The sequence below is a fragment of the Rosa chinensis genome, chromosome 2 (genome assembly GCF_002994745.2).
Source record: "Rosa chinensis cultivar Old Blush chromosome 2, RchiOBHm-V2, whole genome shotgun sequence".
Lineage (NCBI taxonomy): Eukaryota > Viridiplantae > Streptophyta > Magnoliopsida > Rosales > Rosaceae > Rosa > Rosa chinensis.
The window spans coordinates 24,028,774-24,043,580 of record NC_037089.1 but is presented as its reverse complement, the minus strand read 5'-3'; the positions used below and the strand labels follow the sequence as shown (position 1 = coordinate 24,043,580).

The window sequence follows — 14,807 nt, the reverse complement described above, 5'->3', positions numbered from 1 at the left end:
TTGAGCGGAAGAATCGTCATTTGTTAGACATAGGTCGTGTCCTTCTCCTTAGGTGCCAATATGCCTAAATACCTTTGGGGAGAGGCAGTGTTGTGTGTCTCCCATCTTATTAATTGTCTCCCATCTTCCTCTCTTCAAGGTCGTATTCCATTTAAGGTATTGTCTAATTATGTCTCTATCCCATCTCTTAATACCCTTCCTACTCGTGTCTTTGGTTGTGTAGCCTACGTCCATCTCTATAAGAACCAACGTTCTAAGTTAGATGCAGGGCTCTCAAGTGTGTCTTTGTCGGGTATGGGACTCAGCAGAAAGGATATAAGTGTCATCATCCTCCCTCTCAACAATTTTATGTCACCATGGATGTGACATTCAATGAGGATACATGTTACTTTCCACCTTCTACAACTCATAGTCAAGGGGAGCAGGGTGTTTTTTTATGAAGGACAGTGCCAAACAGGGCCAACAATCGATCGCTTTATCTCAAATGATCGATCGGTTAGTGAAGAGGAAGTGTCTAATGCCCCAGAAACCAATGGCACACCTGTAGAAATAGAAAAGGTAATTGCCGAACAGAGCGTTACAAGTTCTGAAACGAAAAAGGCAATTACTGAATCATCTACTCTTCGCCATGCAACTGCCGAACAGAGCATTGTGAATTCCGAAATAGAAAAGACAATTGCCGAATCGTCTACCCTTCAAGAAGAAGCTCCTAATCAATCAGTCTCTTCCTCTCTATCAGTGGTCTCCCCTGTTCAATCTTCATCTGAGGTATGTAGTAGTTTGCCTTTGTCCTATAACCCACCTTTGTCTGATAGTGTTACTCCTTTAACTGATTCTACACATGTTCCAATACGAGTCTTACCAGAACGGTCCAACCGTGACCAGCCTGCCAAGAAATATGAACCAAGTTTGTGTGCTAAGACCAAATATCCTGTAGCTAATTATGTGTCTACTCATAGGTTGTCTAAACCATATGTAGCCTTTGTGAATCAATTATCTTCTGTGTCACTTCCTAGTAAAGTGCAGGGTGCAATGAAGGACGAGAAGTGGGCAAAAGCAATGGCTGTGGAGATGGATGCACTTGAAAAAAATCAAACGTGGGAGTTAGTATCACTACCTCCTAGAAAGAAAACAGTTGGGTGTCCATGGGCGTATACAGTGAAGCACAATTCAGATGGTTTGGTGGACATATATAAGGTAAGGCTAGTAGCGAAGGGTTATACCCAGAAGTATGGTGTGGATTATGATGAAACTTTTGCACTAGTAGCAAAGATCAATACAATCCGGGTACTTCTGTCTCTAGCTACTAATCTTGATTGGCCTCTGCAACAATTTGATGTTAAAAATGCCTTCTTGCATGGTGATTTGAATGAAGAAGTATACATGGACTTGCCTCTGGGATATGGTACTTCCATTGGAGTCAAGGTGGTGTGTCATTTAAGAAAGTCCCTATATGGCCTCAAACAATCTCCAAGAGCTTGGTTTGGTCGATTCACGACATTCATGAGGAGGATTAGGTACAGGCAGAGCAATTCAGATCATACCCTATTCCTTAAGCATCAGAAGGGTAAAGTTACAGCTTTAATTATTTATGTGGATGACATGGTGGTGACATGTAATGATCTTGAGGAGATTAAGAAGTTGCAGAGTGCATTGTCAGCAGAATTTGAAATGAAAGACTTGGGGAGTTTGAAATATTTCTTGGGAATTGAAGTTGCTAGAGGAAAATATTGTATTATGTTGAGCTAGAGAAGGTATGTCCTTGACTTATTAGCAGAGACGGGTATGCTCGATTGCCAACCAGCTGACACACCCATTGAGCAAAACCATCGGTTAACTGAGTATCTAGATCAAGTACCCACGAATAAGGCAAGATATCAGAGGTTAGTTGGAAGATTAATTTATTTGTTACACACTGGACCAGACTTAGCTTATGCAATTAGTGTTGTGAGTCAATTCATGCATAATCCTAGTAAGGCTCATATGGAAGCTGTAGTTCGGATCTTAAGGTACTTGAAGTCTGCTCCTGGAAGGGGGATGGTGTTTTCTAAGCATAGACGTTTGGATGTTTTGAGATATACAGATGCAGACTGGGCAGGTTGTATAACAGATCGATGGTCCACTTCCGGATACTTTACATTTTTAGGTGGAAAGTTAGTTACTTGGAAGAGTAAGAAACAGAAGGTGGTGGCTCGTTCTAGTGCTGAAGCAGAATATAGAGGAATGGCTCGTGGAGTTTGTGAGATGTTGTGGTTAAGGCACTTGTTGAGGGATTTGGGGTTCAAGCAAAAGAAAGCCATGCCTTTATTCTGTGATAACAAAGCTGCAGTTGAAATTGCTCATAATCCTGTCAACATGATCGCACAAAACATGTGGAGGTTGATAGATACTTCATCAAAAAGAAGCTGGATCAACAAATCATCTCTTTTCCTTTCGTACCTACTGAGGAGCAGTTGGATGACATTCTTACAAAGGCAGTTTCTAGCAAGGCGTTTTGTGACTCACTTGACAAGTTGGGCATCCGTGATCTTATACTCCAACTTGAGGGGGAGTGTTGGTGTGAGTCACTCTTCATAATTGTAGGAATTGTAGTATAATTAGGATTGTATAGTTAAGGAGGATATCATGTAGTTAAGGGGAGAATATCATAGTGTAATTAGTTTCCTATTAGGAATGTGTATACTTTGTATATGTACTCCATCTTTGGAGAAGATGTATACATCAAAAATTCCCAAACTTTTTCTTTGTCTTTGTTCTGTTTGACTTATGGCTCCTCAGAATAGCTCGTTGATATTCAAGATAACAACAGTTCCATTTGATGCTCCAGCAGATTTCTCCAGATGCTCCAGCAGAAACTTCACCATCAGAGTTCTGAGGCTTCTTCGAATCATGTCTTGGCATTCGTTGACGGTGGAGGAGGAGGTGTTGGTTCCGAATTATAGGGTGGGTTTGTCTGCCATTGTGTCGCTGAATTTGTTGGTGTGTTTCTCTCTGCCTATCTCAGGCAGTGCCTCACTATTAACTCATTCTCAAAGAAAAACCCATGGCTCTTAGTGCTTAATTTTCTATGGCCTACAACCACTTTTCTATAAATTGTCAACACAAACCCAAAGGAGGAATAAATTGGCCCCTATGTTTCTCTTATTCATGCTTTCTGGATTTGGTTGTTGGGCATGAAATTTTGAAGCTTTTTCATACAAAGATTGCATCTTGGTTTGAGTATTTTTGGGTTGGTTTTGATGGGATGGAAGCTTCCTTCGATCAGTCCAAGCAGAAGCTGGATTATAGTCCTAGAAGCTTGAAGGAAGGATTATAGTCCTAGAATCTGCAGGTTGATCCGGAGAAAGGGAAAAAGAAGATAAGAAAGAATAGAAAGAGAGAGAGGAAAAAATAATTAAAGAAAAAAAAATCGATTAAGATACAAAGAGACGAAAATACCTTTTGAAATATGATAGCTGGCAGTCTCCGTAACGGAGTTAAACTGAGTTAACGGTTTTCAGGTACTTATGTTGGGTCGGGGAGTGAACATCAGGTACCAATCTGACATTTTTTTAAGTTGAGGTACCAAAGTTACTAATGGACCAAAGGTTAGGTACGATCCGCCTTTTTTTTTTTTCCAATTTCTTTTGCCAAAAAAAAAAACCAATCATATATAAACATTTAGTCTGTGTAGATAAGGGTTTCTCCTTAAAACATTCTAACACCTTTGAACGAAAGGAGATTTTCTCTCACCCTAGTCCTCCCCCAAAACCCTAGCATGGCAATTTTGCCGCTCTCCCCTACCAGACCAGATCTATCACTTTTTTCCTTATCCATGGCTTCCATTGATGCCGTCACTGCTAGCTTTGCTGCCTCCTTGGCTCTTGTTGAAGGGGGTAAAGCCCCGGACCTCGGATAGATAGGTGGAGGCCCTGTGCACAAATTCTCCCAATCTTTTCTCCTTGGAAAACCTCCTCGTCCTCAGAAGATGGTGGGTAGGACTCCTCTGCGTCTTACTTTCCCTACTATTGAAACTGGTCAAGAGATTAGCCCTATAGAGAAGGGCAAAGGTAAGCTTTAAGCTTCCTTTATTTGGTGCCTAGCAGTTGAAGCTTCAAGTTTGTTGCTATTTAAGTTTAGTTGCTCTGATTGTATACCAATTGAGGTCTTAGGCGATACTCTAGCAAGGATTTAGGTAGTGTTGGATTTGTCTTCATTGGCTAGGTCAAAAGTTGTGCTTATTTGTCAATAATGAGGGTTACCTGTCATGTGTTTGGTAGCTTAGACCATCTAATACTTTTGGTATAAAATAACATATGATGTACGTGCCTTCTGGTCATGGATAAATTAATGAAATTATCTCTTTCTCCACAAAAAAAAGGTTTCTCCTTAAAACATAAAGAAAACATTTAAAAAAAACCTCTCAAACCATAAAGAAACCCACATTACAAAACAAAATCTCAAGCAAAGTTGCCTTTTCACCTCCTTTTTCATTGTACAACTCATGCGCACTCTTTTGGTACCCTGAAACATTCCTTTCCTCCCTTCAAATTTGTTCTTTTCTTTCTCTATTATCTCAATGCAGAACAGGATCACATTACTTTAATGTGAAAGGCAGGATCATCGGATGATTTTTGTGCTTGTTTACAAAGTTGATTTTGGTATAAAAATTGAGTGACAAGGAAGGAAGTACTAAGATTCTCCCAGGTGGGGCTTTGGGGATTTGAATAAAAACTCTTTCTTTACTGGGATTTATAGCTTTCTAGCAGATGGGTTCTACGTGAAGCCCAGCATTCTTCATGGAACTTGTTCTTAGCAAATGGGTTTCCGCATTTCTATTCTGCTCTTGGCTCATCTTCCCTCCAGTATACTCAGGTGAACTCCAATGCTTCTATTTCTTGGATTCTTTTTGTTCCTCCTAAAAGGTTTGAGCTTGAAATGTATCAATATCAAGAAAATTGATTAGTGTTTGCTTCCTATTAATGTGTGTTCTATTTGTTTTTTCCTAGTGGTGGGATTACATGGTGACACTAAAGTGAGAGCAGTAAATTTGGGAGGGTGGTTGGTAGTGGAAGGTTGGATCAAGCCTTCACTTTTTGATGGCATTCCCAATGGAGATATGCTTGTAAGCATCTTCCCAAAAATTTCTTTTTGATTTTCATAATGCTTGGAGTTTTTCTTTTATGGGTTCTCATTGTTGTTTCAGCTGACTCATTTGTGGACATTGACATGTAGGATGGAACAGTGGTACAATTAAAGTCGGTAACTTTGGATAAGTATGTCTCTGCAGAAAATGGGGGAGGGGCCAATGTCTCTGTTAGTAGAGATGCTGCATCTTCGTGGGAAACGCTTAGGGTAAGATGCTCAATCAATGTTTGCAATTTTCTATTGGTTGTTAACCGATTATTAGGAATCGAAGGATCTGCAAACTGAAAAGTAGTCATCTTTTTTTTATCAATTCCCCTTTTCAGAAATACGAACAGATATTTAGGTAAAGAGGCTAATAACCTATCAAAAGAGCAAACAAGACCTATCCTAATTTGGCAGATTTTGCTGCATCAATAAGTTTTAGCATAGGATAATACATTGGTATATCAAACACTTGGAAGGTAGCTCTTCATAGATATAAGATTTCTGGAGTGTTAGTGGTTTGAGTTATTTTAGGTAGTTAATGAAAATTAAATGATGTCCATCAGCAATTTTTTAGTTAGGTATCATAGGTTAAATAGCCATTTTCTGCATATCTTCTTTCTGGATTCTAGATGATGTCCATCTGTAATATTAATAGATTATTAATTAGGTATCTTCCTGGATTTTAGATGATGACCATCTGTAATATTATTAATTAGGTATCATAGGTCAAGTAGCTTTTTTCTGCATATCTTCTTTCTGATTCTATACTATGAGATTGGAATCAATAATATACCATAAACTTGAGGTCCTTGTTCTCTTGTGGTTCATGTTACTTATGCTTATGCTGTGGTTTTTGTTCGTCCTGCAGTTATGGAGAGTTTCTGAAACAGAATTTCATTTCCGCACTTCGCTTGGACAGTTTCTAACTTGTGATGGTGGTGACGGTTGCTTTATTTCTGCAACTGCAGTATCACCTTCGACATCATTTTTCGTTGAAAGAAATAACGGGAGGGTTCACATCAAAACAATGAGTGGCACATATTTGCAGGTTTGAGTTTTGAGCTATTTTTTCTTACCTTGGGGACTGTATGGAAAAGACCCATATTATTACAATTGGAGTGAGGAATCGAGCTCTTACGCATATGATTCTACTACTATTCATCTAAGACTGGGTTTAAATAATGAATTTTTTTTTTTTTTTTGATATGGATACGTTGACATGGCATCTAAGACTATAGTAGTGTCCAATGCCTCCACATACCAAGTTATTAACAACACATGTACCCCTACAGACTACAATGGCAAATCAGCTTGTGGCAAACTATCCAGGGAAACCAGGATGGGATGATAATGCAGCCACATTTGAAATGACCATTGTTGCTAATAACTTGCATGGAGACTACCAGCTTGCGAATGGATATGGACACAATAAGGCCAAAGCTGTTCTCAAGGTATCTCTGTTACTTTTGCCATTAATTACTGGAGTCATAGACCTTCTAGGATATGTTGGATATGTTTTGCATTCTGACTGATTTTACTAATGTGGCAGAGGGATGCTCAAAATGAACTGTTCTGTTAAATATTGGCCATTAGAAGTTTTAACAGACCCTTGGAAATTCAGTAGCTATTTATTACTTGTGTGAACATACTTGACATCTGACTTTGGATTGTCATCTACTTTTGGATCCCCAAGTGTCTTACCTGTGTTATATTTCATGTATATTGTATTCATCGGTTGGTGCCAGTAATCGTAATTTGCAGTCTGTAGTTGATATTATTGCTACATGAGATCAACAGATATGTTTATTTGATATTTGGACCTTTTTAAACTGTAGAGGCATAGGAACAGTTTCATCACTATAGGAGATTTCAATTTTCTGTCTAGACATGGAATAAATACTGTGAGGATCCCTGTTGGCTGGTGGATTGCTTATGATCCAGATCCTCCTGCACCATTTATTGGTGGAACTTTGGAAGCTCTAGACAATGCATTCTCATGGGCACAGTAGGTTCTTTTTCCCTCTAATTTTGTTCACACTGTTATACTTAACTTCACATTCAATTCTGATGTCGTACAATAGAACTGTGCTGCAGATCATATAATATTAGGTGCATCATTGACCTTCATGCGGCCCCTGGCTCTCAGAATGGGATGGAACATAGTGCTAGTAGGGATGGTTCAACTGATTGGCCTACTCCAGATTCCATTTCACAAACATTGCACGTTATAGACTTTCTAATTTCCAGGTATTTTCTCTTTCTATTTTTGAATTGCTAAACACATACATTTTGAGTATTTTTTTTTTCTTTGGCCAAACCTTTTTAAGCTGATTATTGTTAAATAGATGAACTACCAAGGCTGGTAGCAAGCATGGAAACCTTTTTCATGTTTTGCCACCAAGTAATTTCCATTTTCTTTCCCTTGTACTTTTTAGTTTTATTGCACCTGTAGTGCATCTTCTGCATTTAATTCATGACCCTTCTAGAGTTCAATCATGCCAAACATGAAGTTCTTTGATATTTAGGTATGCAAGACAGCCTGCTTTGCTGGGAATTGAGCTTTTGAATGAACCATCTGCTGCTACTGTTCCATTGGACAGTTTAGTTTCGTATTACAAACAAGGTTATGAAGTTGTTCGGAAATACTCGTCAACAACTTATGTAATAATTTGTCAAAGAATTGGCAATGCAGATCCATTGGAACTTTTTCAGGCTGACATTGGCTCACATAATATTGTGGTGGATTTGCATTATTACAATCTTTTTGACAATTACTTTGTCAACATGAGCCCTACAGATAATATACAATTCATTTACAAGAGCAGGGAAACTCAATTGCTGGCCCTGAACAGTGCAAACGGTCCACTTGTTTTTATTGGTAAGGCAGGATCTCTTTTCTTCATTCAGCTAAGAGCTTGTTTACTTCAAGGTCTTACATCTGCTTCTGATATGAAATCTGAGCATCATTGAAATAAGAACTGAAATGAAACTTTGTATTCACAGACAATGTCCTGATTCTGATATAAAACCATTCTTGTTTGCTGTTATCTGAAGCCTTATTTCAAAAGGCTTCAAGTAGTATGGGTTATAAAAGCTGAAAAAGTGTTTTTTCTTTTCAGGAGAGTGGGTCAACGAGTGGAATGTAACGAATGCCTCTCAGACAGATTATCAAGACTTTGGGAGGGTCCAGTTAGAAGTTTACAATGCTGCTTCATTTGGATGGGCTTACTGGACACTGAAGAATGATAGACCTCACTGGGATTTTGAATGGAACATTAGAAACAATTATCTTCGATTGAGTAATTGTCTAGACTTGTCTGTTCTTTGTCAATAACTGACATCTTTGAACAATTATCTTCAATTGAGTACTTAATTATGCATTAACCATGTTCTTAACAGAAATTTCTTTAAATTTATGCAGGTAGTTCGCCCAACATACGGAATGTTAACAGTTTAGTGTCGCTTGTATTACTGTTCTATCTGCATCATATCTTGTGAGTTGTGACAAATGACACATGTGATTAATGATGAATAGCAATTGGAAATTGGAGAGGAATTATCTAAATGCATTTTTCTGCTCAACCATCTGTGTTTCATATTGTTTTGCAAATTTGCAGAGTCCGATAAAATTGTGGAAGTAGAGTATCTACAAAAATGTCATTGATCCTGTAACAACTTTTGAGTCAACATCTATTACTCTCTCAATGATAAATGAGAAAAACTTCTTCCTAATTTCTCTGTGCTCCCACTATTTATAGTCTCTAACATGAATCTCATCTGCAATTCATTCTGCTACCTAAAGCCAGGTTTTATAAACCAAAATGTATAGTCTCTTGACCACCTGGCCAACAACAAAATATCCTATAAACAGTACTACCAAAAACCCAAAGTATGACAGTGGAAGCCTGATAAATCCCATCACTTTCCCAATCGGGGTGAATGTAATTGCGATTCCAATTGCAGAAACCAGAACTGTAGAACAAAGCACAGGCCATGAGGCAAACTCCTGAATGAAAGGAATTTTCTCTGTACGGATCAAGTGGATGATTAGGGTCTGCATGAGAAGCCCTTCGATGAACCAAGCAGTGTGGAAGAAAACAAGATCCTCCAGATTATCAGCCTTATAATAGAACCAAAGGAACAGAAGTGTAGTAACATCAAAAAGAGTGCAGACAGGTCCATTCCACAAAATGAACGTCGGCAAACCTTTCTTTGACCATCTTTGTGGGACTTTTACATAATCATCTTCCATTTTATCCCATGGGATTGCAATCTGGCCCACACTATACAAGAAGTTCTGTGTAAGAAGCTGCCTTGCCGTCAATGGCTCATACTTGAGCACCAGGGTTGCTATGAGAATTGAGAGAACGCTTCCCAGATTGGCAATAACTGACATTTTTATGTACTTCATTGTGTTCCCAAAAGTGAGTCGTCCATGTTCAACTCCGGCAATGAGTACATTCAGGTCTTTCTCCAGTAAGATAATGTCAGCAAAGTCTTTTGCAACTGATGCTCCTGAATCAACTGATATACCAACATGGGCTGCATCCAGTGCAAGCGAGTCATTTACTCCATCTCCCAAAAATCCAACAATGTGGTTACCAATTGTTTGCAAGGATTGCACAACTCGGAGTTTCTGCGTTGGGGTGAGTCGAGCTAAGACCGTTGCTGTTTTAACAGTCTCATGAAAGGCATCCTGGTCGAGTAGCTCAAGCTCTGGCCCCGTAACTACATGAGTTGTTCTGATACCAACTTCCTTGCAAACTCTTATAGATAGAGACAGTGAGTCACCTGTTAATACTTTTGCTTTCACTCCCTTCTCAGCCAACTGCCACAGAGCTTGCTTTGCTGAGTCCTTGGGTGGGTCAAAGAATGTAATGAGGCCGAGGAAAACCATGTCTGATTCAGAAGTATCATCATTATCTTTGCGCTCATACCTTATCTGCTGCATCATGAAAGAAAATTGTATTGTAAGCAAACATTATTGGGGGAGGAGAAGAATTTCCAAACATTATTAGGGAACACAACTCTTTCTTTTTGGTGTGTCATTCTCATTTTCTCACAATTTTTTTATATTCTAGCTCAAAGTTTCAAGAACTATCAAGGTCAAGGACTTTCTTATAGGAATGATTATGGGAAATAAGTAGCTTCAAATTCGGCAGATTCAGTAAATAATAAAATCTCCAAAAGTTTTGATACATGCAAAATTAAGGATTGAATAGATAGATACACTCGTGTTCATACAGAATGTGAGTAGAAATAAATTTAGACGTACCTTTCCCAGCTTCTTTGTTGCTACTCCTATAACTCTTAGTCCCTCATTGCTTATTTCCTCGGTCATATTTATAATCCTTTGATACTGTTCTGGAGAGAGAGGTGAAATTGTGCCACTGTCAACATTCTCCATACAAGAACAAACTTTCATTACTTCTTCCAGAGCTCCTTTTGTCACCATGACTCTCACAAAACTGTGAGGATCTGTGTCTTCTTCTCTTTCCATGATAATAGATACTCTTCTTCTTATGAAATCAAAAGGAATCTCATCTAGTTTCTTCCATTTTGACGGTTGGAACCTGAATCCATTGGTATATACATGTGCCAAAATTGCATCATCCAAAGGATATTTCTGATCGGTCTTGAAATATGAGTTGAGGAAAGCAAACTGTAAAACCTTTTCTTTGTCTAACCCCCAGCTGTCCAGATAATTAACCATTATCGCACGATTCATGGTGAGTGTACCAGTCTTGTCAATGCATAAGATATCCCTGTAACAAAGAGAATACAGAAAATGACTGCTAAATTATGGAAGTTCAACTAAAAGATTGATGAGAAGAAAGTTGTGAAAATGATGAAACAAAGTGAAATGCAAATACCATCTTCTACCTAGTTTAGAGTTTGACATGATTTTTTCTACTTCAAGCTTATGGGAGTGAACTTAAAGCATTGCATGATCAAATATCACATGGAGCATGACAAAATGCCTAGTTCATGCACATGAAAGTCTTAAATTCTAATTAAGATGACTAGAAGCCATTGTACTATCATCTTTCCAACAGCTACTGGTTTATAGATGTTCACTAATTCATCAGTGAAATAATTATATATACTCACATAGAACCCATGTTTCGTATTGCAGATAAGCTTTTGATTATGCATCTGTCTCTGGCCATAGCAAGTGCTCCTTTTGCAAGACTTGTGTTAACGACCAGGGGAAGCATTTGAGGAGTAAGTGCACTTGCAACTGACACTCCAAAAAGGATGCTCTCAGACAGATCAAGAGATGTAGAGTAGTCAGTTATAACTATGATGGTGACTACTACTAGCATAACAGCAACCAGCACATAAGATATGCGACGAACACCGTCCTCAAATTCATTTGGTGGTTTCTTCTTCCCTATGTTTGAAAACATGGTGCTCATGTATGTCTTAGATCCAGTGGAAACCACTAGACCAGATCCACTGCCTGATACTACATTTGTTCCCTGAATTACATACAAAACATCAGGAACTCTGATAATTGTTCAGTAACATGCAATGCTTGACCAAATTTGTTAAGTTGAATAGTGTGCATTGAAAATTATCATTAATTTTCTTAAAATATCACATGAAGTATTGGCAGCTACAGTTTCCATTTGCAAGGTCCAACCTGTGATGTTAAGACTTGAGTATGGTATTCAAATTTTCCGGCAAAGATAAAGCAATGAAAGTTTCTATTAGCGTACCATGAAGCAAATATTCCTTAAATCTAGCAATGGAGTGCTTTGATTCTCTCTGATATCAGCTGTTTTTTCGGTTGTCCAGGACTCTCCTGTTAATGAGGCCTGACTGTTCAAAAAGCAAGGAGTGATCATCAAATCTAATATTGGCTGTACAGAAAGAAAGAAAGACATAAAAGAACTAACAAATTCCATTTTATATTACAGCAAGCTCTACAGGTACTATACCTTACAACAAGGTGTTTCGAAGACAATAGTCTCACATCTCCAGGAAAAAGGTCTCCAGGTTCAAATATGATAATATCACCAGGAACAATATCTCTTTGATCAATTTGTACTACTAATTCAGTCTGAACAACTCTACCTGCACATCTTTGAACTTTGACTGGGCACCTTACAAATTCTGAAAGTTCCATGGCTGCTTTTGAACTTCCGTATTCCTGAAAGGTGAATTGAGAATTAGTCCACGCCAAATGCTTGACATAAATATACATGAAGCCTGTTTAAGTAAAGGACGTAAGCAAGAAGTACCTGATAGAACCGGAGGCAAACACTTATCAAAACCAAAACAAGCATGATGCATCCATTTGGGCTGTCGCTGGTTATGTACGAGATTACAGACAGGACGATCAATATGATATTAAAAGGATGAAAGAAAGCACTCCATAAAAAATGCCACCAGCTAGGAAAAGAGAAATCAACAGGAACATTCGGGCCATTTTCCTTCAATCTCCTTTCAGCTTCAGTAAAGCTCAATCCTGCATAGAAGCAAAAGTTTGTTGCTATTAAAGAAGGCGAAGAGCTACAACATATTTTCAATTATCATTTACCTAGAATTTCATGTAAGACTGAAAATGTGGCAAGGCAATGCAAGTTAGTTATCAATATCGAACCGAGCCATTTCCTGTACTTTGGCTTGGCATTTCATCAAACATGTCAAATTCAACCAACTGCACCGTATTATGTTTTTGATCACTAAGTCACTACATCATTTGAAACAACCTAATGCTTGCAGTCATTTCCTTCATCAAACAGTCAAACTTGGAAAAACAAATCTCAGTGATCCTATTCCAAATAACTTGGATTAAATCAAGGAGAGCAATTAAAGACACTGACCTCTTTCGGTGGATCGAACATACTCGAAAACCAAATCCTTATCGGATTGCGCCAAGGCGTATAACCAAGAGTAAAGCTTCTCCTCTGCCTCTGTCCTCGACCCCCCATCAATTTTCCCTGCACATTCCAAAGCAGCAACACAAACCCAAATCAGAAACAACTCCAATAACCAAACCACCAATTCAAACAAAGATTTAAACAGATATGACAAACACCTCCGGACATAAGCCCGCGCAAGAATCTAAACACCCTGTTGGAGCCATTCTGGCTTTCAGGTTTGTCTACTAGATTTTGGCGAATGGGGTTTTGGTAAGGAAGCCTCGGGTGGCTTTTAGAAGTAAAAATGGTGGGGATTTTGAAAGTTCTCATTCGCAGAGAACCAGAAATAGCAATGGCCGTAGAGAATGAAAGAGAGACATAATATGTATCGGATGACAAGTAAGGTGAAGAGAAAGTTAGCATATTTTTATTTGGAGAGTTTGTTTTGAAGACCAGAATCTTTGAACAGAAGGTGGAGATGAATAGCTTAACTGACTGTCTTTTACTTAGGAGGGAGTTTTGAGTTTCTTTGCTCAAAAAGTGTGGAGTTTCTTACTCTAGAACTACAAGTTTCTCTCTCCTAACTTCAGCTACCAGACTTCCCGATGACGGTTAGGTTGGTTAAGTTGCTGTACTTTCCAAAAGTCGTCGCCAGTTGTCAGTTGTCACGACTCATACTTCCAACTTAGAAAATTTTTATTAATTAAAAAAAAAAAAAAAAACCTCCAAAATTTTTCCGGATAAAAATACCGTTTTAACCACCTGGTATGGTAACAATAATATAGCAGTCTAGTATTGAATCTCTATGTCTAGTGTTCGAGTTTCAATTTCCACTAGCTTGTGTCCCAGCATATTTGAGGGTTTGTGCCCCTAGGACATGGATTAATCTGGCTTTATTTTGTGGATTTCAGTCCGAATATTGATTGAGTGAATGTGTCACTAACTCCCCAACTTAATCTAGGTGGCTTGCTATCATTCCAGATAAAAAAAATAAAAAATAAAAAATCTTATTAATAAATTATAAACAAAAGTTTTAAGAGTAATAATGTAAATTAATCAAAATTAGACTCTTTTTTTTTTAGAAAGAATCATAATTAGACATTGAAAAAACATTAAGTGGAACTAAGGAAGACTATCTCAATATAACATCTTGATTAAAGATCAATATTAACGTAGAATATCACGAATAATAATTTTCAGTCTTTAATTAATGTAATTTTTTTATTTATTTACACAATATAATTAAATTTTCCATCGCAGCATGGTTCCTGCACAAGAATAACACGTAAATTTAGAATAAAAGATTAAAGAGACATAAAAAGTCAAAGAAATAATACTAAGAAATCTGTACTGGTGTGTAAATATTTTTTGTTTGGTCGGTTTTTGTTTTTGTGTTTATTTGAATATGGAACACAGCAGCATATTAGCACTTGGCAGCCGACCCCTAGTGCCTATCATTGGGCTTTAGTTTGTTGTTTTATTTGGGCCTACACCCTGTGGTGTCAGGGACCAAATGGTGGGCTCTCTATAACCTCTTTTCCTCAGCTCTTAATGATGATTTTCGTAGTTTAATATTTGCTATAAATGTGGATAGAGTTAATCTCACATGAAAATTAAGATTTATATTTTGGATATTTCACTAATTTGATAAAAACCCGACCCCTAGTGCCTAGACGACTTAATTGCCTCTTCTTGCGTTTAATCCGAGCCTCCAAGGAAGAGTCTGGATTGACAGGACCAGTGTTGAGCAAAAGTTCTGTTTTTACTATTGGATGTTGTTTTGATTGTAGTGAGTAGCTGGGTGTGTTGATCACATTCTATGGT

General features: G+C 38.0%; 2 protein-coding genes across 6 annotated transcripts; one reads left to right on the top strand and one right to left on the bottom strand.

The window, feature by feature from the left end:
* Positions 1-4,509: 4,509 nt before the first annotated feature.
* On the top strand, positions 4,510-8,767 carry LOC112186959 (probable glucan 1,3-beta-glucosidase A). Of its 3 annotated transcripts, none has more exons than XM_040514544.1 (11): positions 4,510-4,597; positions 4,749-4,854; positions 4,989-5,104; positions 5,215-5,334; positions 5,981-6,160; positions 6,405-6,563; positions 6,948-7,117; positions 7,207-7,359; positions 7,638-7,990; positions 8,232-8,411; positions 8,534-8,767. In XM_040514544.1, the coding sequence occupies exons 2-11, from the start codon at positions 4,779-4,781 to the stop codon at positions 8,608-8,610; spliced, it is 1,584 nt and encodes a 527-aa protein (XP_040370478.1). In that variant the 5' UTR covers positions 4,510-4,597; positions 4,749-4,778; the 3' UTR covers positions 8,611-8,767. The 3 variants fall into 3 exon arrangements, with proteins under 3 accessions (XP_040370478.1, XP_040370480.1, XP_040370479.1); XM_040514546.1 differs by having other exon boundaries at positions 4,573-4,593; XM_040514545.1 differs by having other exon boundaries at positions 4,579-4,597; positions 4,738-4,854.
* On the bottom strand, positions 8,742-13,559 carry LOC112186958 (magnesium-transporting ATPase, P-type 1). 3 transcript variants are annotated; one of them, XM_024325538.2, is made up of 9 exons: positions 13,160-13,559; positions 12,945-13,061; positions 12,360-12,586; positions 12,057-12,268; positions 11,835-11,937; positions 11,224-11,594; positions 10,388-10,877; positions 9,904-10,057; positions 8,742-9,654 (listed from the first exon to the last, which is right to left on the bottom strand). In XM_024325538.2, the coding sequence occupies exons 1-9, from the start codon at positions 13,404-13,406 to the stop codon at positions 8,909-8,911; spliced, it is 2,667 nt and encodes an 888-aa protein (XP_024181306.1). In that variant the 5' UTR covers positions 13,407-13,559; the 3' UTR covers positions 8,742-8,908. The 3 variants fall into 3 exon arrangements, with proteins under 3 accessions (XP_024181306.1, XP_024181304.1, XP_024181305.1); XM_024325536.2 differs by having other exon boundaries at positions 8,742-10,057; positions 13,160-13,557; XM_024325537.2 differs by having other exon boundaries at positions 8,742-10,054; positions 13,160-13,556.
* Positions 13,560-14,807: the final 1,248 nt, after the last annotated feature.